General features: G+C 36.3%; 1 protein-coding gene across 3 annotated transcripts in view; it reads left to right on the plus strand.

The window, feature by feature from the left end:
- tanc1b (tetratricopeptide repeat, ankyrin repeat and coiled-coil containing 1b) overlaps positions 1-25,988 on the plus strand; it is a 166,418-nt gene that overhangs the window by 124,926 nt on the left and 15,504 nt on the right. For all 3 annotated transcript variants that reach the window (XM_055216271.2, XM_055216272.2, XM_073854757.1), the window contains 7 exons: positions 1,196-1,362; positions 6,079-6,686; positions 11,056-11,164; positions 11,312-11,434; positions 16,997-17,233; positions 18,313-18,498; positions 20,232-20,310. In XM_055216271.2, the coding sequence (XP_055072246.2) occupies positions 1,196-1,362; positions 6,079-6,686; positions 11,056-11,164; positions 11,312-11,434; positions 16,997-17,233; positions 18,313-18,498; positions 20,232-20,310 (1,509 nt within the window). The remainder of the gene's footprint in view (positions 1-1,195; positions 1,363-6,078; positions 6,687-11,055; positions 11,165-11,311; positions 11,435-16,996; positions 17,234-18,312; positions 18,499-20,231; positions 20,311-25,988) is intronic.

Here is a 25,988-nt window from a genome sequence, read left to right on the forward strand (position 1 = left end):
CATGCTCTATTTTGTCAAGTTCAGTCTCAGTAAGCTGTCTGTGTCTTGTCGTGGTTGTCGAGTGTTTGTCACAAGATGGCGCCAGACAGACAGTAATCTTTATTGATCTTTATTGGCGCGGAGCGATTTTACTTGTGCAAGTAGTACCGGCTATGCGTTATTACTTTGGAGCGGTTATTATTTGAAAAGAACGAACCTGCAAATGTCTCAACTGACCAATCAGAATCAAGCATTCCAGAGCGCCGTGTAATAATAGGAAATAATGAGCCTAAATAATAACTTAATGTTATTTAAGCTGTGATATATGAATGAATATATGCTAATTTTTCCTGTACTTCAATATCTGATTTATTTATGGTTTAACTTTATATTTGAGTCCAAAAAGGCGTTTCACAAATGAAAAACATCTTGTTTGCATCTTGGTCTGTGCTCTTTAAATGCTTTAATATAATAACCTAATATAAATAAATCACTGACAAACATGCACATGCTCTGATTATAATCATTATAAATCATTTTAGCTGATGTTTTGTTTGCTTTATTTTAGCAGCTTGCAAATTATTAATGTTATTTATGAAAGTTGTGTTTTCAGAGATGTTGAATTCATCATTTACTAATTACTTCATTCTTTTTGAAGAGTTTTAAAAAATCATTGAGTACATGTCGAGTACTCCTTAAAATAGCAGAGATATGGTTTAGTGAAACAAACTGAAAGAAAACAGTATCAGAAGCATATAAATAAGCGCTTTTTTTTGCACGCGATCAGCGAAGGGTTGCGTTGTGAACCAAAGCGCGAGTATAAACGAAGCTTGAAGGCAAGAGAGAGCATCCTGGTGAAAAAACACAGACATCAATGGGGAGGCACTGGTAGACACCAACATGAAATGTGTCTCTTTTAAATCTGGAACACAGTCATTCTTAGAAGCTTTGAATCGGGACGTTTTTAATTTGCAAGAATTGCGGTACTTTTGAAATATCGATGCATCGTGCAACACTAATTCTGTCACTATTTACTTGTATGATTTGAGAACTGACATGCTTTTCAGGACAGTCATAGATTATCAGTGAATAAATGACTTGCGTTTCTGTCTTTTCCTCACACATTGATTTTAATGTTTGATTTAGGGACATTTTTGTCGAGTTTTCCAGTTGAGTGAACTCATGAGTGCTATTGCATTTCTTCTTGTTTCATCAGAGAGGAAGATTCCTGAGGAAGACTACATCATCTTGATTGACGGACTTAATGAGGCGGAGTTTCACAAGCCAGACTACGGTGACACCATCGCCTCCTTCATAACCAAGATCATCTGTAGGTTCCCCAGCTGGCTGAAGCTGATCGTCACCGTGAGGTCCAGTCTGCTGGTGAGATCTCTGCACACAGAAATACACATGTAGCTCTAGAAATCTTTACTAAAACACAGAGACCATTACATTTCTTCAGTTTTTTTTCCTCTTTTACTCCGGTTTCTTATGTTGGTGGTGACGATTATTCATCCTGATGTTTATTGATCCTAAACTGAAGCTCTTTCAAGAACTTGTCAGCTTAGATTTCATGGCTGGGTTACAAATGGCAAACAAAGTAAAATACTGTAATACATGACTAAGACACAAACGAGAATCGCTTCTGAGAATAAAAAAAAAATACAATAAACTGTAAACATCTGGAAAGATTACAGTAATGTGAATGTGTTTTTTTTTTGTACAGGCCTAAAATTGCTAAATTGTATTAAATGTATGTCACAATCCGAATAACTCTATTAGCCATAACTAGCTTAATGCACAAAAGATGATGTATTTTCTTTAATGTTCTGAAGTTAAGGTTGCAAAGCTTGGGAATTTTCGACATATTCCAAGTTGGAAATTTAAGGAATTCAAGGAAATTGTTTTTAAAAAGTGCATTACATACAACATTAGCTTCCACCACATCTGACTCGTCTTCATCCGTGTGCCACAATTCCCATATATTCCTGTGTAATTTCCAGGGAGAGTTTCCAAAATTCCCAGAATTTTGCAACCCTTGTGACATCTAAATCTATCTAATGATCCTTTTCCATTGGATAATACGTCCATTGGCTGACGGTTAATTGCCTAATAAATTATGATGACAATTAATTGCCTGTTTTTTACTTTTGCCAGTTATGATGATTAATTGTCTATTTTATTGCTTTGACATTTACTTCTCATATAACTTGTTTGTTCATGAAATAATTTTTATAAATTGTTTTGATTATTTAAATAAAATATTTTGCGAGGTTTACCTAGCAGTGAATATTAATACACATATCACATATTTAAAAGTAATTATTTAATGATAAATAGTTCATACTGCTTATCAAAGTTTTGTAGCATTTCTTTAAATGCTGGTTTTTTTCCACTGTATTGAATGGTTTTGCAATGTATTGCATTACACTGTCAGTTAAGGAACACCATCTAATACAGTCTCTTTTATACAGGTGCTACAGCTCCCCCTTCTGTTTTTTAGAGAGTTGTGCAATCATTGCGGTGATTTGAAATCATCGCGATAAGGTCAAACAATTGCGATGAGACGATTATTTAGTCATTGTGACAGCCCTAATAATACCCCATGGTTTAGTTTGGGTCGGGTCAGCTTACTTTTGGGAGCTTTTCCACTGGGTGGAGTACGTAATACCCGATACTTTTTTTAATACCACCCCGGTCAGGGTTCCAAGCGACCCGAGCTGATACCAAAACGTGACTCGAAAACACTGTAGATCACTGATTGGTCTGAGAGAATCGTCACTACCAGCGTCATCGCTATAATGTAAGATTAGCTTTACCTTCATGCTAGCTTGTGCTGTCTCAAGAAAACATGTTTTCATATCTGCTTTGCTGTAAGTTCCCAAACTCCCTTTTAGCAATGAAAAACATCCACAGGTTGAAAATCAGAAACACCATTACAGATTTTTCCAGACTTGCAGTTTGTGGCGGCACATGCTCTCAGATCAGGAGAAGTGCTGCCATATCACATCTTTGCTTTAAATATTTTTTACCATTAAAAAGTCATAATATTTTAGATAAAATGCACATATAGTCATGTCAGACAGACAGACAGCCAGACAGACAGGAGGAGGTATAGAGAAGAAAAGAGAAAGAGGGAGTTTTGTATGGTCTGAGTTTTGTCAGTTTGAGAGGTATTGTGAGGAGAAGCGAGCAGACTCGTGTACTGTTTAATATGTGCCAGACGAGATTTGTGTGTGTTTGTACAAGTGTGTGTTATTTGTACTTATGAACACCTCCTAATGCTTTCAGCATGAGCCGTCACTACAAGCAAGAACGCGTCTGGTGTGTGAACTCAACAGAGCTCAATAATATAAAGTACATTAGCTGAAACTGATGCACTAAATATATTTCAGCATTCATTTTTGATGGTATTTGCTGTATTTCACAACATTGATATCTTTTCTAATTAGATTTTTTCAAACATCCCTTACAAGCATACTGTTTTTAAATGCAAGTTTTTTTATTTAAGGAACAGATAAAGAATGACATTATATCATTTTAATTTGGACTAAAAATGAAATGAAAATCATTTAAAGCAATTTCTACATGTAGATTAGGTTTAATATTATAATACAAAGACGTTAATAAGTGGATTTTTAAATCTGAATTTTGCGTCTATTTATTGAAGTGGATGTTTGTACTGATAATAAAAGTTAATCGATACCAATTTCAGTACTGTCTTTCCTACTTAAAAGTGCTATTAAAAACATTTATTAATGACCAGTATGGGTCATAAAACTAAGACTAATGTAAGTAAGAGTATGACACAGCCTTTAGGAAACCTAATAGCCTAATAAAAATCATTGCAAAATGATTGCACTGTTTACAGTGTATTATATTATTTTCTTTTATTTTATGCAAAATATAACTGTTGATTCAACACAAGTACGGCACAGATAAAAGGGTTTATAAGTAGATTTAGACAGACACAATTCAATTCACAATTGCTTTATTGGCATGACTGTAAATTATACAATATTGCCAAAGCATGTATATATCTCTATAAAACAATAAAAAATAAAAATATCTGTATAATAATAAGAAAATATGATCAAATCAACATCATTTTAAACACCAAAGAGAGACATTCATATTTATTGAGAGAAGTCAGAGGCGTAGGTAAAACTATTTATTTAATGAAGCTGGGTTAGCATTTGTAGGATGTTTTGTTTTTGTAGGTCTGGGTAATACATTGACTAATCAAAAAAATAATTGTATGCACCCGTGTATGGCTGTATATTTAAGCTCGTTTCGCGCTGAGCGAACACATACCTTGACGAAGGCGTTGGTGACAATAAAATTATTTTGCAAGTGAGTGTGCAGTCACTATTTTGTGTTACATATTTAATACATTGAGTAGTACCAATATATTTTTTTCAGTTTTCTGGTGATATAAATTGGATTTTAAACTTTTTATTTAGTGATCTTTATAGTATAAAGTATAGATCTTACTCTACTTCTGAACAATCGCTGTCTTAAATTATAGTTCGTCTGATCGACCAAACACTTACGATATTTAGTGATTGCTATATATTTAGTCGAAAGGCTAAATAGTAATGCAGTATCATTTGTTCAGTAGTGTCTTTCATATATCAATAATTACAAATGAAGCTGAAGGTCTGATCTGTCTGTGCTGTGTCGAGATCTCTTCAGGTATCGGGACACGTCTCTCACAGAGCTTTGATGTTGTGTTGGTCTTGTGTGGTGTTTAACTTCATTCATGTGCTGTAAAATTCATTTCGTTTTCACTGCAGTGTTGTACTGTTACTGCAATATGAGCAGGATTATTGATCCTATTGATCTGTAGAAGTGTGTGTAATTGATCAACGGTCTCTGATGACCTTATAGCCTGTAAAGACTTGAAAAATGTTTGTGTGTTGGTAACAAGAAACAGACTTTAAGTGATGGTCAGTGTGGTCGTACATCATCATGTGATGTCTGGAGAAATGCTGTCTGAAAACACAGCATTGTAGCATTGCCATTTATTCTATCAATCATCTGTGTGTGTTTTTGTGTGTGTGTATGAGTATGTTTGTATGCATTTGCGCGTGTGTGCGATTGCGTGGATGCGTGCGTGCATGCATGTATTTGTGCGTGCATGTGTGTATGCGTGTGTTTGTGTGTGTGTGTATATGCATGCGTCTGTGCATGTGTATGCATGTGTTTGTGCATTTGTGCATGTGCGCGTGTGTGTGCGTGTGTGTGTGTGCGTGCGTGCATGTGTGTATGCGTATGTGTGTATGCATTTGCGCATATGTGTGCGCTTGCGTATTTGTGTGTGCATATGTGTGTTTATATCTGCATGCGTGTGTGTGTGTGTGTATGCGTGCGGCTGTGCATGTGTATGCATGCGGCTGTGCATGCGTCTATGCATTTGTGTGTGTGTGTGCATGCATGTGTGTATGCGTATGTGTGTATGCATTTGCGCATATGTGTGCGCTTGCTTGCGTGCATGTATTTGTGTGTGCATATGTGTGTGCGTGTCTGCATGTGTGTGTGTGTGTGTGTGTGTGTGTGTGTGTGTGTGTGTGTGTGCATGCGGCTGTGCATGCGTCTGTGCATTTGTGCATGTGTGTGTGAGTGCGCGCGTGTGTGTGTGTGTATGCATGCATGCGTGTGTTCGCGCTTATTTGTGCATGTTGAAAATGAAGGTGCACAACAAAAAAAATATTTTAGAGAGGATCGATCAATCACAGGTGTTTTTATATGGACAGGAATGAATTTCTCAGAGGTAGAAAAGTGAGAAACACAGCGGTTATTCATATGATTTAAAATAATCATCTTCTTTTTTTTAAAGAATATTCAGTTGTTACCATGTTAAAGAAATTGTACATCCTAACAAGTATTCAAATGTGTTAGCTTGAGATGCAAACAAGCATGTTATTTACCTAAGAGAATGTTTTAAACCAAAATGTACTTAAAAAATATCACCTTATCAAAACATTTACTTGACTTTCTCTTGGTCTTGTTCGAATCAGGTTAATAAAAAGTTCTGTGATGTATTGCCGTTTAGTTTTACCTTCACAATCCAGAGAAATGTCTGCTTTATCTCCACAGGACATCACCAGTCTATTGAACTTCCCTAAGATCAGCCTGGATGAATTCCCTGACAATCCAGAGATCAGCGCGGACCTCAACTCCTACATCCAGCACCGCATCAACAGCAGCCAGAACATTCCCAACAACATCTCTTTAAACTGTAAAGCCGACCCCGTCGTAGTAGGCAAGGTCAGCTCTCATCTCATCTCCCGCAGTCAGGGGTCATACCTGTACCTGAAGCTGACCCTTGACCTCTTCGAGAAGGGTCATCTGGTCATTAAGAGCGCCAGCTACAAGGTGGTGCCCGTCTCTCTGTCTGAACTTTACCTGCTTCAGTGCAACATGAAGTTCATGAGCAACTCTGCGTTCGAGCGCGCCGTGCCCATTCTGAACGTAGCGTTGGCGTCTCTTCACCCGCTGACGGACGAGCAGCTGTTTCATGCGCTGAACGCCGGCACTGTGAGAGGAGAGATGCCGTGGGAGGATTTCCAGCAGAGGATGGACACGCTTTCGTGTTTTCTGATTAAACGGAGGGATAAAACGCGGATGTTTTGTCATCCTTCCTTTAGAGAGTGGCTTGTGTGGCGAGGGGACGGAGAGAGCTCAGAGTTTCTCTGTGATCCCAGGTGAGCTTCAGTGCTGTGCTCTTATACTCATCTATAGTAAACCTTAATGAAGATTAATGAAAAGAAGAAGAAAAAAAATGTGCATTTAATTTATTGCAGTATTCACACTGGGATGCAATGTGATCATAAATAATGAATCTTCACTATAGCTCCAGACCTAGTGATAGTTTAGTTTTTTTAAAAAGCCAAAAGAATGGATTACCCCACAGGAAAACTTAAGTTTCTCTAAAGCTAAAGAAATCTTTGTGTATTATGTTACTGCTCCATAGAGAGCACATAATCTAGACATTTAGGCTATGTTTACACCACAACGATGTAGTGAAGAATGGAAAAGATTTTTATAAAAAATGTCACGTACAAACAACAATGCCGTGAAAAGACGACTTATTCCCCTATAGTACATATGCCAGGTCAGTAGATGGCGATGTTGCCTTGTAAAGAAACAAAAAGTGGCAAAATTAGTGTTAATAAAAACAAAGGCTGCGTCCGAAACCGCATACTGTACAGTATGTACTGAATGAGATGAAGGATTTACTTACTGACTGTTAAAACGGTAGGTACTGTATAGTATGAATCTTATTAGTATGAATGCGATGCGGACGTACTACATCCGCCATGTTGATACGTCACGTGAAATACGTCGCCATCACGTCATGTCATAGCAGTGCAAAAACAACCGCATCGCTGCTTTCGCCTTTCTTCTTCGTCGCATAACTCCGCTCCCGGGGCATCATGGCATAGTGAAGTGTCCATCGTATGCACGCTTCGAAATCTAACCGGAAGTAGTAGGTCATCCGGGTACTTTTCGCATAATGTTTTTGGAATACTACGTATTTGGACATACTACTCGCCTCGCCTACTGCTTATCGCCTACTATATAGTATGGAAGTAGGCGGTTTCGGACGCATCAATACTCTCACGCATACCTAAGGACTAAATTAACACATGCACATGACGTCACCCAGGGGCGCTACTATCAATTTAGGGAATTTTGGCCACTAGCGCACTCATTTTGCACCAAACAAGCTAACCAAGCTATCTAAAATCTTGCAATGTTTGCTATTTAATAATACAGTCCTATTAATTTTTGCTATTGCTTTTGACCACTACAGGTATTAGTATTTAGTCAGAAACCTACTGTACCATGGCTGTAGTTAGCAAATGATTTGTTGTGCAAATGTAAATTTAATTGAAAAATACAGTACAGTAATCAAATATTCAGAGAAAATGCTTGCATGTGTATGAATCCGCTAGCAAGGTGGTAGTTAACAAAAAGTCCGCTAACATAGTTGGCTAACAGGATTTTGCTCTCTGGACCAAAATGACTTTCTTCTCATTTTTAGTGCTGAAAATGTAGCCTACCGAATATTGAATTGACAATCAGGTAGTGGTTGGCTATGCAGCTGATGCTAACACTATGCCAAAACCAAGCTCTGTGAATATATACCTTTATTTTAAAAAAGATAGAGTAACTGGGTAACTGTCAGCCTATTTTCTCTCTTTTTGACTTCTGTAGCCTCTTGTTTAGTTTTTTTTTTAGGGGCGTGCACACCAAAACTTTTAAACGCGGCTGAAAACACCTTGGAGGACGCTGAATCCCAGCTCTTTTTTCAGCTGAGCACTTTGGTAGCTGTGATACTTAAGCTGTGAGCCAATTGGTTGTTATTTGTGTTTGATGTTTTTTTGTCCTGCCCTTCCTCCATTATGATTGGACGGCCGTGTTAGAACTGACATTGACGAGCGTAGCTTATCACCCAAAGTTGAATCTCTTTCAACTCTTGGCGCTCAGCGTTGAGCGCGGTAAAAAATTCGCCAGCTGCTTGCTGTTTTGAAAAGTGCCATGCTTTCATTGGATACAATTGAAAAACATGCGCCAGCCGCAGGCATAAAAACTTTGGTGTGCACCCACCCTTAATGTCCCGACTTGATGATTCCTTGTAGACGACATCTCTAATTTGACAGTTTACCATCTGATCTCACTCAGTGACTTTAGTCTTTAAAGCAACACTAAAAACGTATTGCTCTTTGCTCCCCCTACAGGTTAGAAGCGTAATTGTCCATTACCACTGTCGTAAATACTGCAGCATAGCTGGCTCTGATTGGATTGTAGATCTGCCGTACAGCAAGTTTTTGTATTTTTCACTCGAACTACAGGACCACTACCCGGCCTTTGTAAACTTCTTTAGTGCGGTTTTGGCTGATATAGGGCTGCAAAGCGAATGTGAAAGTGCCGTTCACCCTGTTTTGAGTGGATGAACCACTGAAACTTTTTGGAAACGTTATTTTAAGGTAAAAAAACTCTTTGGTGTTGCTTTAAGCTACGTAAGACAGGACGAAACCACTGCAGTGAATGGGAGGGAGGTAATTTTGCTCAAAATCCAGAAACAAACCATAACTTTGTATCTACCAAAGATTTACCAATAAAACATTTATAATTTCTAATATTGTTACTAATAAAAATGATCTTTGGGAGCCCCTCAAAACATCACCATTATCAGAGATTCGCACTGGCATCATTATCAAAAACTTGCACTTTGAAACCTGCCTTTAAATGTTTTTTTAGTTTTCAAGACCCCAAAATGCTTTTGCGTAAACCGTTTACGATTGAAATTGTTGTCGTGTAAACGCCCCCAGAATTAATTTGTGTGATCTGTTAGCACCATTAGATGTCTTTAAATGAATGTTTCTTTTTCTCTGTTTAGGAAAAGCATCATAGGGTTATGTTTTAGTGGAGGCTGAAGTGACATTAATGCCAAAATGAAGGTTTTGTTGCTTTTATGGAGCATATTTTTGTATGCACAAAGTGTAATGTGATATTTTGGTGAGGGTTACATTCGGTTGAGTCTGGCTTTTGTTCTGCCCTCGAGACATGAGAAAATGTACTGCTCTTATTAAAAGAAGCTTGCGTGTCCGTATGTGGGCAAGATGCGTCTGTTTTGACATTTTGCTAATGAAATGTTGTTATCTTGAAATGCTAAAATACAGTGATTATTTAAAATAGCTGGCTATAAAATACCTAGTTGTTTTTAATGTAATTATTACACCAACCAGCTTAAATATGTCAGAGGGAAATACTGAGATGTAAAAGATTTCGTTCAAGCAGACTCGTTGAACTCGTTTTTTATACATATGCTAATGAGCAGTGATCTTAGCTAAGAAACCAGCCACAAAAGTTGGCTCAGAAACAGAGAGACTTTTAAAAAGGTCCCCTCAATTGGGCCTTGTTATTTGCCGTTGAAAGAGGGAGCAAGAATGAAAGGGACCAAGCGTTGGAGACCAAATTTGTTTAATGTGGTAGTGATGTAGGGCTGATCAAAGCCAACAGCATTCATGCGTGGCCTTTTAATGAAGCTCTCAGTTAATGAACAGCAGCAGAAGCAGAGAAACACTGAGATTTATACCACATTTCACCTGCAGACCGTAGGGGCGCTGTTTCACAACGCAGCATTTTCAGAACATTCCATTAAAGGAATATTCCACTTTCATAAACAAAAAATCGGATAATTTACATACTCCCATGTCATCCAAGATGTTTATGTCTTTCTTTGTTCAGTCAAGAAGAAATAAAATTCCAGGATTCTTCTTCATATACTGGACCTCAACAGTTTGCAATTTAAATGCAGCTTTAAAGGGCTTTAAACTTTCCAACTGAGGCATAAGGGTCTTATCAAGTGAAACCATCGTCAAATGTACTTTTAAATTTTATTTACTTTTAACTTATTCCACGCCAGCATTTTTGTGATTTTCACAAGTTTTACAAAATGCCTTACAGGAAAATGTTCTTCTCTAAATATATATAAACATACAAATATATCAAATGAAAGAACAGACCCTCTGATTTCAAACAAACAAACAAAATTAAAAAAAAATGTATCATCCTATCTTCATTTCTTCTCTTTTTATAGCCTCTTAAATATTTTTTAAGCAAAAAGCTGAAATAATAGCATTTTTGTTAAGAACTTTTGTTAGAGATCAGATTTAGAATGGGTATCAAAACATATACAGAGTTTACAATGTTATTAAATTGGTCTTATTTTATTTATAAATTGGGTAACAGTGCCACCTAGTGGATAATAGTGGAAATCTAGATTACCGTAAAAAATCACGCTTTGAAACTGCATTGAACTGTTGAGGTCCACTTAAGTCCACTATATGGAGAAAAATCCTGGAATGTTTTCCTTAAATAACACAATTTAACATTTAAATTCTACTTAAATTGATCTTAATATTTTTTTTTTGTATATTTAACAAAGCAATGTCTGCTTTAGTTTTCACTACTGCACACTGGTTGATAATCATTGTTTAAGTGTATGACATTCACCTGAATTTGGACTTATCATTCTCATTGCATACATGTATTTCTCTATAGGAGTGGACATGCCCTGATGGCGTTCATGTTGTCCAGACAGGAGGGGAAGTTAAACAGACAACAGACTATGGAGCTAGGCCACCACATCTTAAAGGCACACATCTTTAAGGTACCTACATTTCTCAATACGCATGCCTTCAAGCTGAATGCATTTATTAAATGGGACCTGCATGTTTTTATTCTGATGTATACATTAAATATTTTATTATTAGATTTGGTGACTCTTGTGTGTGTGTGTGTGTGTGATCTTTTGAAGGGTCTGAGTAAGAAGACCGGCGTGTCCTCCAGTGTTCTTCAGGCTTTATGGATCAGCTGCAGTACTGATGGTCTGTCTGCTGCTTTGGCCTCCCTCAGGAACCTCTACACACCCAATGTCAAGGTGAGCACACACATGTATTTAACACAGCGGAAGCAAACGATCGTTCTTGAATTTTTCAATAAAGCCAAAAAACAATACAAGAGGCTATGAGATGAATTGCAATATTAGATTTAAGGAAAGCATTTGATCTTTTAAGACAAGACAAATATACCAGACTGTGTGCTTAAATTTTAGGGTAACGAACATGATGATGTAATCATATTTAAAACAATGATCCTATGTATAGTATGTAAGGATAAAGTGATGTTATAGTGTGTATTAAAAATAGCATGTTCTGTATTTAAAGTGTATTGCAAAATGTAGTGGGAAATTTTAGGTACACTTATTGATCATATGCAATACTTCTCTGAATCGTTGGATCTCTTATCAGAATTATGAGTACTTCTCACGCATAATTGAGCTCTTAAACATAATTTATTATAAAAGTGACATTGAAATCACAGTAATATGTGGATTTTAGAGAAGCACTCCCCTAGTTCATTGCAGGTCTGTCCTAAAAGGTTAGGTATTATCATAAAAAATCTGTTATAAAAATACATTTTGGTAACACTTTACAATAAGGTTGTATTCGTTAACAATTAGTTAATGCATACGCTTATATGAACTAACAGTGAGCAGCATTTATGAAACATTTTAATTTCAGCATTTACTAACACTTTATAAAATGAAGCGCTGTAACCGATTAACATTAATTAATTTACCATGAACTAAAATAAATACCTGTGTTGACATTAACTAACAAGACTTAATACATGTTGAAAAACTATATTGTTCATGTAAGGCATTTACTAATGTTTACTAATTTATGTGGTGGAACCCAAATGTTTATTTCTGCAACCAACCATTGTAGTCCAATAGCCTAGAAAGACAATGGGGATAGTTTTATATAACCCAAGAATCATATTTTTTATGTTTCACAAATACATTGTACCCAGACACTTGACTTCTAGAGAGCCAATTAGAGCTCAGTGTTTTCCACTCACCTTTGACCTCCTACACCCAATGAAATGACACTTTACACAAGTGCTTTATAATGAGACGGCCTCAGTAAAACACACACACACTTTACACTGGGACGGTGATTATTTCTATTAAAGTTAGGAAGAGTTGGGTCATTTAGTGATTGTTTGGTTGATTTATATGATAGTAATGTGTTAGGAGATTCAGTTTGTGAATGCTCAGTTAGATTCAGTGAATCTCTTAAGTGAACAAACAGGAAATGATTCAGCCACTGATGATCCGCTCTGAAAGGTGTCAGCTTCCATTTACACTTTCAACTTCCTGTTACTAGTTGTGATTAATTTACCTCTCGTGAGAGTAAACACTGTCGGCTTTAACAAGATTTCAGTCAGAAAGCTGAAATTCATCTCTGTGTATGAAATGAACTTCGTATATATCGCCTCTGGAAAGCACATCAGAAATACTGATGACTTATTTTGCATGTTCAATGAAAACAATGGAAATATGAATATATGTCACTTGAAGTTGACTTGGATTAACATGCTTGGTTTTGCCAGGTTGTGTTACAAACTGATTTTATGTTACTGTTTGTCAGTACAGGGAAGAAATCAAAGCTGGTCAATGGATCTCAGACCTGTAATGAGAAAACAGAAAGTGCTGAAGTGTTTTAAATCATTACCATACATTACATAAGATTAGCAAAAAATCACTTGACATTTAAAGTAATTACCAGAGCCTTTTATTTTTAATGCTCATTTAATACACTAAAGGGCATTTAAACTATAAAGACAGCCAAATGATTTTCTGGTAGATCTGTGTGTGTGTGTTATGGAGGACGGGCTGCTATATTGAGACTTTAGAGCAAATACAAACACAAATGATTATATCTTAAAGAAAAACAAGCATTTATCTTAAGCTATTAACTTATTCCCCGCCAGCCATTTTTTAAAAGTTACCCGCAAGCATTTATTGTAATATTCTCAAAATGCCTTCCAGGAAAACATAAAAATATATCAAATGAACAAACAGACCCTCTGCTTTCAAACAAACAATAAACAAACTAACAAAACGTTTCATCCTATCTATATTTTTTCTCTGCTTATAAACTCTTAAATATAGGTATTTTTTTTTCTTAAAAAATAATTTTTTAGCAGACTGAAATAATTGCATTTTTGTGAAGGAATTCTGTTAGAGATCAGATTCAGAATGATTATCAAAACATACACAGAGTTTAAAATGAGTAAATAACATTTTTGCTTCAGTTTTTTTATAAATTGGGTAAGTGTGCCATCTAGGATAATCACGGTATTACAGATTAACATAAAACCTCATCAGGAACACGTTTTTTATGCAAATGTTTTCTCTTTAATTGAGGTAACTCATCAATGGCAGGGAAAGAGTTAAAGGGCGTATACACCAAAGCGTTTAAACACGGCTGAAATGTCAGGCAGACTCTAGGGGCTTGACAGCTTTTTCAGCTAAGCGCTTTGGTTGCTATGATACTTCTGCTTTATCATTCGTTGAACGATTGGTTGTTGTAATATTTGTCCTGCCCCTCCTCCACTGTGATTGGACGGCTGAGTGAGAAGTGACTATGAGGCTGTTTACACTTGGTATTAAGATGTGTTTTCATCGATCGGATCACAACTGGACGAGAGAGACACATTACATTTACACCTGATATTTAAATCCGTCTCTTTTGTCCACTTTCGACCGCTTCTGTCCTGAATACTGTGAAGGGGGTGGTCTGTGAGACGGTGGACGAGTCTCTCTGCTGTCATTCAAACGCGACCGGGAGTAATTATGAGTTTATATGGACGCAAACTAATATTATGTCGGAGTGCACTGCTTGTTTGGCAAGTAAACATGCTGCACAGAGTTTTGTACATTTGTATGTAAGAGCTTTCTCAGAATTTTCAGCGCAATTGATGAAATAGGATCGCGCAACTTTCACACGCTTTCAAAACTAAACTACAGAGAACAGCCGGTTTAGTTTTATCAATGAAAGGCTAAAAATAGCGCTGTTCACCGAATGTTCACGCCAGAAGTCAAAAAAAGACGTAAAACTTGTGTTTTGTACCTCAGATTAGATAAATGGGCGGAGAGAAGGCAGTCGCGTGTGGCTGTTTGAACACATTCAACCACATGTGCGTTCCGCAACTCCAAAGCGATCCGATCGAAAGCGGTTTCGACTACCTCTGGTTGTGGTTGAAAGTGGTCGAACGTGGACAAGCTCAAAACGTTTTGAACATCGTTTACACCTGGCATTAACGTCGTCCACTTGTCATCCGATCGATGAAAACGCATGTTAATGCCAAGTGTAAACAGCCTCTATTGCTGGGTTTCCATCACACTGATTTTATGCGCATTTTGATGTATTGCATAAGAAACGAGCGATGGAAACGCCAAATTTTGAATAAAAAATCCCTTAATTTGCAAAAAAGTTTTTACGCTCGCTTGTGGTGGTTTTTGACCAAAAGAGTAAACGCAAATAATGGGAGATAGAAATGCATTTGCCAAATAAATCCCAACGTAGGGAAGATTAAACCCACGTGACTGATCGTCTACACTGCAAAAAATGCTTTTCAAGAAAAAAAAATCTTAGTATTTTTGTCTTGTTTTCAGTGAAAATATCTAAACATTCTTAAATTAAGATGCATTTTCTTGATGAGCAACACGACCCAAGAAAATAAGTCTAGTTTTTAGACACAAAAAAATATCAAATTTAAGTGATTTTGTGCATAAAACAAGCAAAAAAATTTGCCAATGGGGTTGCTTACCCCATTTTCTTGCGTCATTTGCTCATCAAGAAAAGCATCTTAATTTAAGAATTTTTAGATATTTTTACTGAAAAGAAGACAAAAATACTAAGAATTTTTTTTCTTGAAAATCATTTTTTGCAGTGTAGCTTTTGTCTTTACACTGCAAAAAATGACTGACTTACTTAGTGTTTTCGTCTCGTTCTCAGTAGAAATATCCAAAAACTCTTAAATCAAGATGTATTTTCCTGATGGGCAAAACGACCCAAAAAAAGTCTAGTCTTAATACCAAAAATATACAATTTAAGTGAATTTGTGCTTAAAACATGCAAAATTATCTGCCAATGGGGTGAAAAAATTTAGCTTAGAGTAAGTGTTTAAGAAAAAAGAAATCTTTTTTTTAGATTTTTTTCTCACCCCATTGGCAGATATTTTTGCTTGTTTTACGTTTAAATTAACTTAAATTGTATAGTTTTTGTCTATAAACTAGACTTATTTTCTTGGGTAATTTTGCTCATCAAGAAAAAATTAAGAATTTTTAGATATTTCTACTGACAACAAATCAAAAATACTAAGTAAGAAATATATTTTTTTCAGTGTATCTTATATAGGGGCTTGACGTCGTCACAATGCCCTTGCTGCTCGTGCCTGCATCACAAATTCAGCATTTCTCTTTCTGTGCACAGCATTCAGTTTGGCAATTACAAGCTGCACTGATAGTAAATTTATAACTTGCCCAGTCAAAAATAAATGCAGTTCTGTCTCCATTTTCTAAGTGTGCCTCGTTTTATTTACTGTTGGTTAATAGGTTACCAATACCACCGTCATTTGCTCGAGCAACTTGAAGGAAACGCACCTAATTTGCATGTGTTTGTTGTTTGCAAAGATCAGCTTTAACAAGAGTTCAATGCATTTCTGTGTATGAAATGAACTTCGTATATATCTCGTTTGGAAAGCATAGCGCTTCCATTGGAAATGCCTTGGTGTGCACGCCCCCTTAGGATTCGTCTTATCTTCACCCAGCCGTCATCCTCTTCCTCACAGCTCAATGTGATATCTGTTCTTAGTTTTGATAAATGAGGACCACAAAGCATTCTTTCTTCTGTATCAACAACAGTGTTTCCCATATGATTTCAGATTGTTAGATCTTATGACAGGAGCCATGCTGTGGCACAGTACAGTAGGAGTAAGTTAATGGCTGCTAACCTCAAACATGTGTCTTTGAATCCCATCAAAGCAAGTTTTGAAATCATAATCTTTCGGTTTTATCTCTTTTTCTTCATCCCTTGCTCTCTTTACCTCAAGGTGCTGTCTAAACATTCGCATGTGATTTTGGTAAATAAAACAAAGTTTATTTCCAGCTGCTCTCGAGGTCACTGGGGCTGCGCAGTCGCAGACGCTGCAGAATTCAGTCAGATTAATGAGCGTGACACAGCGTGCCCTGCGCCCCAGCGCTTAATGAGCTCGTGAATCGCAGTGTTGAGCTTTGCCAATCAGCCGTTTGTTCTTCATGAACTTTAAACAGAGGCTGAGGCATTGATTTAGAAAGAAATATGGTAGATGAGAGCTGGAGGGATGTCAAAAAAAACGGTGAAGGAACACTAGCATGTGCGGGATTAGTTGGGTACTTTCACTGGTAGTTTAGTAATTAGTTACTGCTGCCTGCTACAGTAACCATCATTATTGCTAACAGAGCAAACTTCTGACTCTCAGTATTAAACAGACATGAATAGTGCCATTACTTTTCTAATCAATCTTATCTGTGATGTTCATCTGACCGAGGAGCTTTTACTAGCAAGCAACACTAGTTTATGTTGGGTCCTGATCTCATTTCTTTCTCTAGGTGAGTCGTCTGCTGCTGTTGGGTGGTGTGAACGTCAACTATCGCACGGAGGTTTTAAACAACGCCCCGGTTCTGTGCGTGCAGTCTCATTTGGGTCATCAGGAGATGGTTTCCCTGCTCCTGGAGTTTGGTGCGAATGCAGACGTGGTCTCGGAGAACGGGATGAGCTCTTTGTGTTACGCCGCTGCCGCTGGTCATTTGGGAGTAGTCGATCTTCTCTGTAGGAGAGGAGCAAAGGTGAGAGGACTTGTTAACCTCCTCTACACGGCGGACCCTGTACCGGGTCCAAAATTACTTAATATGACTTAATATAAAATGTTCATTTAATATTTATCAAATTTGTCATCATTTAATATTCACATATTTCATATTTTTCAAGTATGACAAACATGGGCAAGTCTTATATCAAATGAAAGCTCTCACTCTCAGGAATCATTATATTTCACTCTACATCATTATTTTTGTTCTGTTAACATCACATATCCAACAATCGTTGAATAAATAATGATGTAAAAAATCTTTTGTAAACGTATGTGAAACTTGAGCGTGAACTGCCTCAGATAGCACAGATAGCCACAAATGCTATAATGCTAAATGCTAAATACACCATCTTTTATCTTAGATCCTAAAATAAGTCCATTCACAGCATTTTCTTTGGTTTTGTGCATGAGTAATCCCTTGCTATTTATTATATGTGCAAAACAAATAAAAAGGATTTTTTATGAAAAATGTATTTTCACACCCTTCAGTAAAATAAGAATAACTTCTGTATTCGACATGCTAAAAACCAGAGCTGTCTGCTAGAGCACACAGAACCAGAGTTATCCACTTTCAAAGAAAATTTGGTGTTTCATCATATGAAAAACAACATAAATAACAATATTTGTCACAAAAAGCAGCTTTTTTCCCTCTGTAAGCTGACAATTGCTGGAATCAAACAAAACTGTCTGCAGGTTGCTGGAGCACTCAGGGCCAGAGTTATACACTTTCAAATAAAAACTATAGAAAAAAACATCAAAAAGCGCCTATTTATTTTTGTGTTTATTAGAGGACCGACAACACATACAACCATGTTTAGCCCTTTCAACAGTGTTTTATATAATTTCAACGGGTTTCCTGATACCAAACTTTTGTATGTAAACCTCTGCATGTGGGTATGGGAAGCTTTTGAAATTGGGGCGGAAATCCCCAAAATAGCCTCTTTGCCTAAGAGGTTTTAAGGTTGTAATTGAGCTTCTTTCCTATGATGTGTTATCTTGAAAACTTCTCTTATCACATTAATTCACACAAGCATTAAATCTGTTGTTTGTGTTCAGGTGGATCACGTGGACAAAAGCGGTCAATGTGCATTAGTGCACGCGGCTCTCCGAGGTCATCCTGAGATCATCGAGTGCCTGCTGGAGCTCACCTGGAGCCATGAGAGTCAACAGGTGGACCTCGGTCTGAAGAATAAAGTCCTGCAGCAGGGACTCATAGCGGCCTGTAGTATGGGACATACACATGTAAGCTCACACATTCACATCTGATCTGCTGGAGAACTGGCATGTTGGCTTCATAAAACATCATAACCTGCTCTGTGCATATTTGGTGTGGTTCGGTATCTTCTTTTGTCTAAATTTTTCCTAGACAACAGACATCTAAAAAGTCTTGGAAATTAAGTAAACACGAAATACAAAAGTAAAACATTTGAATATTTTTGCTAATGAAATATCTCTGGAGACTGTACTGCTGTTGTAGACTAAAACTTGCCGCAAGTCATCAGTCTGAGATTCTTATGAAAGATATTTGTATGCTAATAAATATCATCGTTTAAATATTTATTCAGAACATTGGCACTTCATGCACAAATGGAAATCTCTCCAGCAATCCCTGTTAAAGGATTTTCTGAAAACATCCATATTTAGTCATCACGAAAGACTGGAAAGGTCACGGAGAAGTCAAGTAAATCAAAAGATGTGGTAATGCTGTAAACTAAAGCACATGTAGAAACACACGCAGGAATGCTAATTTGACAACAGAAGGGTTTATGGAGACAGACAAAACTCAGGCTATGCTGAAACATAATGAAGCCTTCTATCTTATAGGTGCTTTAAGGATACGGTTGCCATGGAAGAATAGCCATGGCAACAGGCCAGCATCCAAAGCCGAGCTGTTTCACAGATTCAGCCTTTAAACAAGCAAAAGAAAGCTCTAGTGTATTCACTAAAAGCTGCTGAATGAAACCAAACTGTTCCAGGATCAGCATTTCAGTCCTAAGATTAATGCACGCTTGTACCACAATGTCCTGCTGATGACCTTAACTAACTTTGTGATTTTTGTTGGCATAAATATTTCTTATACCTGCTCTGAAACTTTTTTGCTTTTTTATTACAAATATCACTTTTGTTTCTTTTATATATTGCTATTTTTTATGCATACGGTTTTTGTGACAAATAGTGCACCTTATTTGCATTTTGCTCACAAAAGATATTTTCTTTATAGTATCGTTGTAAATATGTATTTGAATGACTCACATATTTACAATACACAGAGATTCAGATGATCATTCTTACATATGGGTGATTCTCACGAAAACTTGGTTTTAAAAATGTCAAGCATGAAAATGTAAAAATTGCTTAAATTTACTTTTTTTCCCACCAGACATTGAAAAACAAAGTCTGGAGTAAATGGGAACATTAATTTAAAAACTTTAACTGATCATTTAACACTTTTTTTAACATAATTTAAAAAATTAGTCTTAAAAAATCTCATTACCGCAACAGTCAGAAAACATCAACACTGACATATTTTCAAAATGACATGACAAACCTAAAAGAACATAATTTGGAGATTCTGCACATGCATTTAAAATCAAAGTATTATGCTTCTATTAATTAAATTAACATTTAATAAGCATCTGTTGCGGTAATGATAATCAAAATGTCGTGTAAGCATTCTGACAAGACAATATTTAAAATTAACTGTAAAAAATTATCTTACCTGGTAGCCATCTTGAAGTAACTGGTCCATGTGCTTGGTCACTCAAAATCAACCTTTATTAAAATTCTGTATGTGTGCGTAAACTGTTCTCAAAAAGTGTTGCGGAGGATGAAAACATCAGGCATGGACACATCATTTTCCTAATTTTTCTTCATTATTATTATACATGAATATTCAGTAAATATTTTTTCTGTCAATGTGAAATTGTTTATGCCAATATTGTGTTTCATTAATATGAGATTGGTTGTTTTGGCAGGTGATGGAAAGTCTGTTGATGTTGAATAATGAACCGACCGTGCAGATTGATGCTCATGACACGCTGTGGGGCGAAACAGGTACATTTTCTCTTTTGTGTCTCTGTTTCTGTGCTCCATTACGACTCTGAATCAATCTTGGTGCAGATTGCAGCTCTGTGACTACTACAGTCATGAGTCCATTAAGATCAAGCCTATATCTCACCTAATTACACAACAGCTTTCACAGCGATGTAAAGAAAGAGAAAGTGTTGTTGTAAAAGCATGTGAGCACTGTCAGGTGTGAGATACACGTGTGATGGTCAATGTCACGTCCAAGAGCATGTGACAGACTGATATGAGCCACAGATTATAAATATTATATAAATATAATACCTTGTAAATAAAATAGTCAAATAGTCTTGTTATTATTTTTAAATGTTTTCTTCATATTTAAAGCCTTGTGCTGCACTAGTTGTTGTGAGTTTATCAGGTCCATTATAGTTTTTTTATTGGAGTTATAAGATGAGTTATTGGAGATTTAGCATACATACTTTTAAGAACATACTGAACATTTCACTGCTCAAATTTCCCAATGATAAAATAGCTTTAATGAAAGTCATCATTACAACATCTCACAGATATCTATACTGTAGTCTTTATTTCACTAACTGTGAGGTTGTGATGCCAATCCTGACTGAATTTATCAGTCTGTGTGTCACTTACCAAAACTCCTGAAGATTAATAATAAACGTAATAATGTTGAGATTCAGTATGTTTACATAGTACAATAAAATCTTAGAAGATCAAAACAGCTGTGACCCTGGACCAAAGTCATTAGTCGCACGGGTATATTTGTAGCAATAGCCAACAATTCATTGTATGGGTCAATATTACAGATTTTTTTATGCCAAAAATCATTAGGATATTAACTCTTTCACCGCCAGCATTTTTTTAAAAAGTTGCCAGCCAGCGCCAGCGTTTTTCATGATTTTCATCAAAGTTTAATGTCTTCCAGAAAATGTTCTTCTTTAGATATATAAACATACAATATACCAAATGAAATAACAGACCCTCTGCTTTCAAACCAAAAAAAAAACGTTTCATCCTACCTTCAGTAGTTCTTTTGTAATCAGCTTTTGAATATGGGTAGGTTTCTGCAAAAACACCACATTTTGAGCAAAAAGCAGAGATAATTCCATTTTTGTGACGGACTTTTCATAGAGATCCCATTCAGAGCGATCTTTAAAACAGTCACGGACATGCAGCAGCTTGCCATAGGGCAATACTTCCGGGTTTAAAAAGTTGCGGAAGGGCGCCACCTAGTAGATAATAGCGGTATTGCGGAAAGACGGAAATACTCGTCATTGGCGGGGAAGCGTTTTCACTTGATTGACGAGATATCTCGTAAATGGCGGGGAAAGGGTTAAGGAAAGATCATGTTCCATGAAGATATTTCGTACATTTCCTACCATAAAAATATTTCGTAAAAATGTATTTATCATTAGAAATGTGTTGCTAAGGACTAAATTTTGACAACTTTAAAGGTGATTTTCTCAATATTTTGATATTTTTGCACCCTGAGATTCCAGATTTTCCAATAGTTGTATCTCGGCCAAAATTTTGTCATAACATGACATCAATGAAAAGCTTGTTTTTTTAGAGCTGTAACAATTAATCATGTGTCCCATTAAAAACGCCTGTCTGAAATTGATTCAGAATCGATTTTTAATCGTGTGTTTCATGCACAGCTTGTGTGTGTACTACAGTGTTTTGGTCAGTATGAAGTCATTATCAATCTAAAATCACTATGAGTCGGAGTCGTTTATAATGTATATTTTTAAAAAAGCAACACTCGTTAAACAAAAACATTCAAAATATTCTTTATTATTAGAAAATCCCTGAAACAATTTGAAGAACAGCGATAAAAATATTCCTGTAGACATTGAATAGCATTTGTAATGCTACTTCTTCTGTGGCACAAAGATAGTTTCTGCACGAGAGCGCCCCATGGCTTTGGGATGTGCCGGGATTTCACCGTAATATAGTTAAAATTCATTGATTGTAGGGATGGGACGTTTACCGGTTTCACGATTAACCATGATAAAATGTCCTGACGGTTAGAATTATCGTTTAAAATGCAATTCTCATTACAACCGTGATTGATTACCATGATTTTGAAAAGTGGCGGTAAATCCTGTCCAGCCAGAATCAGTTTGACGCAGGTGCGCACATGCAACATAGTTATTTTGCACATGAAGGCATTTAAGGGATAATGTATTGTATTCATTCATGGTATTAGACAGATTTATTTAATTTATTTTTTTACCACAGAAATAATTTCAGGGACATGAAATATTACATTTTGATTTTCAAAAATAAAACTTGTTCAAATGTTTTCAGTGTGTATCAGTTCTTTTTGAACATTTCCATCTCATTTTAACAAAACCATGATAATATTGATAACCGTGATAACTTTGAGCACTATAATCATGATTTTCATACCGTTCCATCCCTAATTCACTGAGAAAATGCGGATTTGCACGATTAATCGTTACAGCCCTATTATTTATTCAGCTTTCAGATGATGTATACATTTCAATTATAAAAATTATCTTATGACATGTTTTAATGTTCCATTGGCATAATTGTGCACTTAACTTCTTTGCCCGTACACATGAATGCACACAAACATTAAACATACAAGACTGTTCAGACATCAGTTCACTTCAGAAAACTGCTGTCTCACAAAACATGCTTTACTTTAAAGGGGACGTATCATGTAAATCTGACTTTTTTCCATGTTTAAGTGCTATAATCGTGTCCCCAGTGCTTCTATCAACCTAGAAAATATGAAAAAGATCAACCCAGTAACTTAGTTTTGGTAATTTATTCTCTGCAAGCATGTGAAAATATAGCTCATTGAAATCTGGCTCCCCTTGTGATGTCATAAGGGGGTCTTATTATAATAATATCTTAATCTGCAGTATCCAATTATGGCACTGCTGTTTAGTGCAGAGATCAGCTCATTTGCATTTTAAAGGACACACCCAAAAATAGCATATTTTGGCTCACACCTACAAATATGGATCAAATAACTGCTTATGGAAACCCAGCTAAAGTCTTATGTTTGTGTTTTCTACATAATATTAAAACATTCTGTAAAAATATATCCTTGATATCTTTAATATTGACTTAGTAAGGCCATCTCTCTTTGGGTCGGACCTGTGTGCTCCTCTTAACAAACTGAATCTAGATGTAGGTCGATTATCAGACAGCCTAACCTGATGTGCTCGCCCCTGCCAGGACCTCCAAATATATTTTAATCTCTTATGTAATCTTCCCCAAGCATTCAGGCTTTACTGCAGATCCTTTAGAGAAGACTTTGGAGATAACTTGTTTTCTCATTTTAAATCTTGTATTTCCCCGGGTACATTTTGTCTGTTTGTTTGGCTTTGTTTTTTCTGTCATTGTTTACCAAGTTCATAATTGCATTTCTGCACCGTGAATTCTTGAAAGCCCCAGAACATTTCTGTGCTTCATTTTCATTTCAGTGATTGCTGAGGGCTTTTTCATTTTTAAATGAATTGAATTTGAAATATTTTAAAGCAATTTAGTTTAATGACTTTAGGAGGTCTGGAAGTATACAGACATGTTTTCCTCAACTCTCATTGTATGATAGATGTGCTGGACTGAGGCAGACAGACAGGTCAATCTGTTATCACTACAGTACACATGAAGATCTGTCTCTAACATTGACCCACCTAATGGTGCTACACACCAAACGCGAAATCAACAAATTCATATTAAAATCATTCTAAAGACACGAATAGACAGGTACTTGTGCTGGGTGATGTGAATTTGGGGAATTTTCCCTTTAAGGTGTCTTCGCACAAGTTCCCGTGAGTAATCTAGAGCGAGGAACGCGATGCTTCATGTTTGGTGGGTATGCAGGCAGCTAAACACCCTGATGAATATAGGGGAGAGCGGGACACAACCTAACGCTTTTCGCTCAATCATTAAAAAAACATTTTGTTTGATTAATTATATTTTTACACAAGCAACACACACATCTCTGCTACAAATGAACATTGGAAGTTTGTTTCTAGTTCCATTCTTAGACAATTACACCAAACCTGACCAAAGTTCAAATGTTACCCAATAGATGGGGTTAATTGTAACAGGCAGGGGATTTAGTTGTAACACTTGCTAAAAAATTAAGTATGGAGGCAGATAGGGGTGTGACGAGATCTCATGCGACAAGATCTCGCGAGATTAAATGTGTCTCACGAGATTTCTTGTGGAGATGAAATGCTGGCGTTTCTCAAATAAAAGACTGCATCCTTCGGAGGTCGCATTTACACGGCGTTTACTTCATAAAGACTGTCTTATTAGAGAATATTAACAATTACAAAGTTTACAAATTATTTAGTTAATCGCAAATTGTTGTAGCTAATATGCTTATGACTTGCGAATCAGTAAATTAACTGAAATAAACCTTGATTACGTAGGCAGTCTGCATATGTGACCTTCGGAGGATGCAGCTTTCTGTTTGAACCTTTTACAGTGCATGCATTATATTCTGTCTTTGAATGCGTTTGCTTTTTTGTTTGGGTTTCCAATAATGTTAGTTTGTGAACTCGTATGAAGTCTGAGACGCGTTGTGTTTGTCTTTTGATCAGTGTCAGATGTGAAGTCTCAGCAGATTAAACCCTCACACAGAGTTTACATGATTTAATGTCTGCATGTTCTTGCTCAAAAATGACAGTGGCTGTATCATTTCTAGTGTAAAGAAATGGACATATATTAAATATTCAAATGGATTTAAACATTGTTTGACTAAAAATAAGCGTTTCTCTTGGTCTAAAGTGAAAGTGAAGATATCGTCCGCGAGACGAGTCCACTATTGCCCGCTGCAAGCATTTGTTATAATACATACATAATGCTTTTTATTTATAGGACACAAATGTAATGTGTTTGTTAATGTTGTTTAATGTAACTTGGTTTTAATACTTTATTTGAACCAATTATTATTGCATCTTCGTTATTATGTAATTTTAAAGGCTACTGCTCACTTTGGTCTATTTTTATTACCCAAAAATAACAAATTACTTCATTATCAATTAGCAAAATAATTGTTAGGGCCAGTCCTTGATTAGTTAAAAACTTTAAAAAAATAACCTGATTTCAGTTTCTTATTCATTTATTTTATCATTGAGGATTTCTTAAAAAGTGTAAAATTGTCTCGTCTCGTGAACCCAATCTCGTGTCTCGTCTCATCTCGTGGATTAAGTGTTTTGTCACACCCCTACAGGCAGATATTTCAATACTATTTTGTCATTATACTTGAAGTGGATATTGTTTATATCAGTGGTTCTCAAACTTTTTCAACGTGCGGCCCCCCTTGTGTGCGTTGCATTCCTTCGCGGCCCCCTCAAAGACAATTTATGACAATTTTGTTCTAAAACATAACATTTTAATTAGATAGAACATATTATACAAAGTAGTGCTGTTGGTTAGTAGCCTTATATTTTTTTTAGGTTTAATTACACAGAATTTATGAAAAATTAATGTATTTTATAAAATGTCATAAAACTGTGGCCCCCCTGGCACCATCTCGCGGCCCCAGTTTGAGAACCACTGTTTTATATATCTGTCTATTATAGACAAGTATCCACACTATTCACCCCGTTCAATTATAAATGGATACAAATGTCTAAATATGTGAGAAAAAGCAGCACAATTATGGGAAAAAAAATTTTTTTATACGTGACCCAGTC

Source organism: Misgurnus anguillicaudatus, chromosome 17 (genome assembly GCF_027580225.2).
Source record: "Misgurnus anguillicaudatus chromosome 17, ASM2758022v2, whole genome shotgun sequence".
Taxonomy (NCBI): domain Eukaryota; kingdom Metazoa; phylum Chordata; class Actinopteri; order Cypriniformes; family Cobitidae; genus Misgurnus; species Misgurnus anguillicaudatus.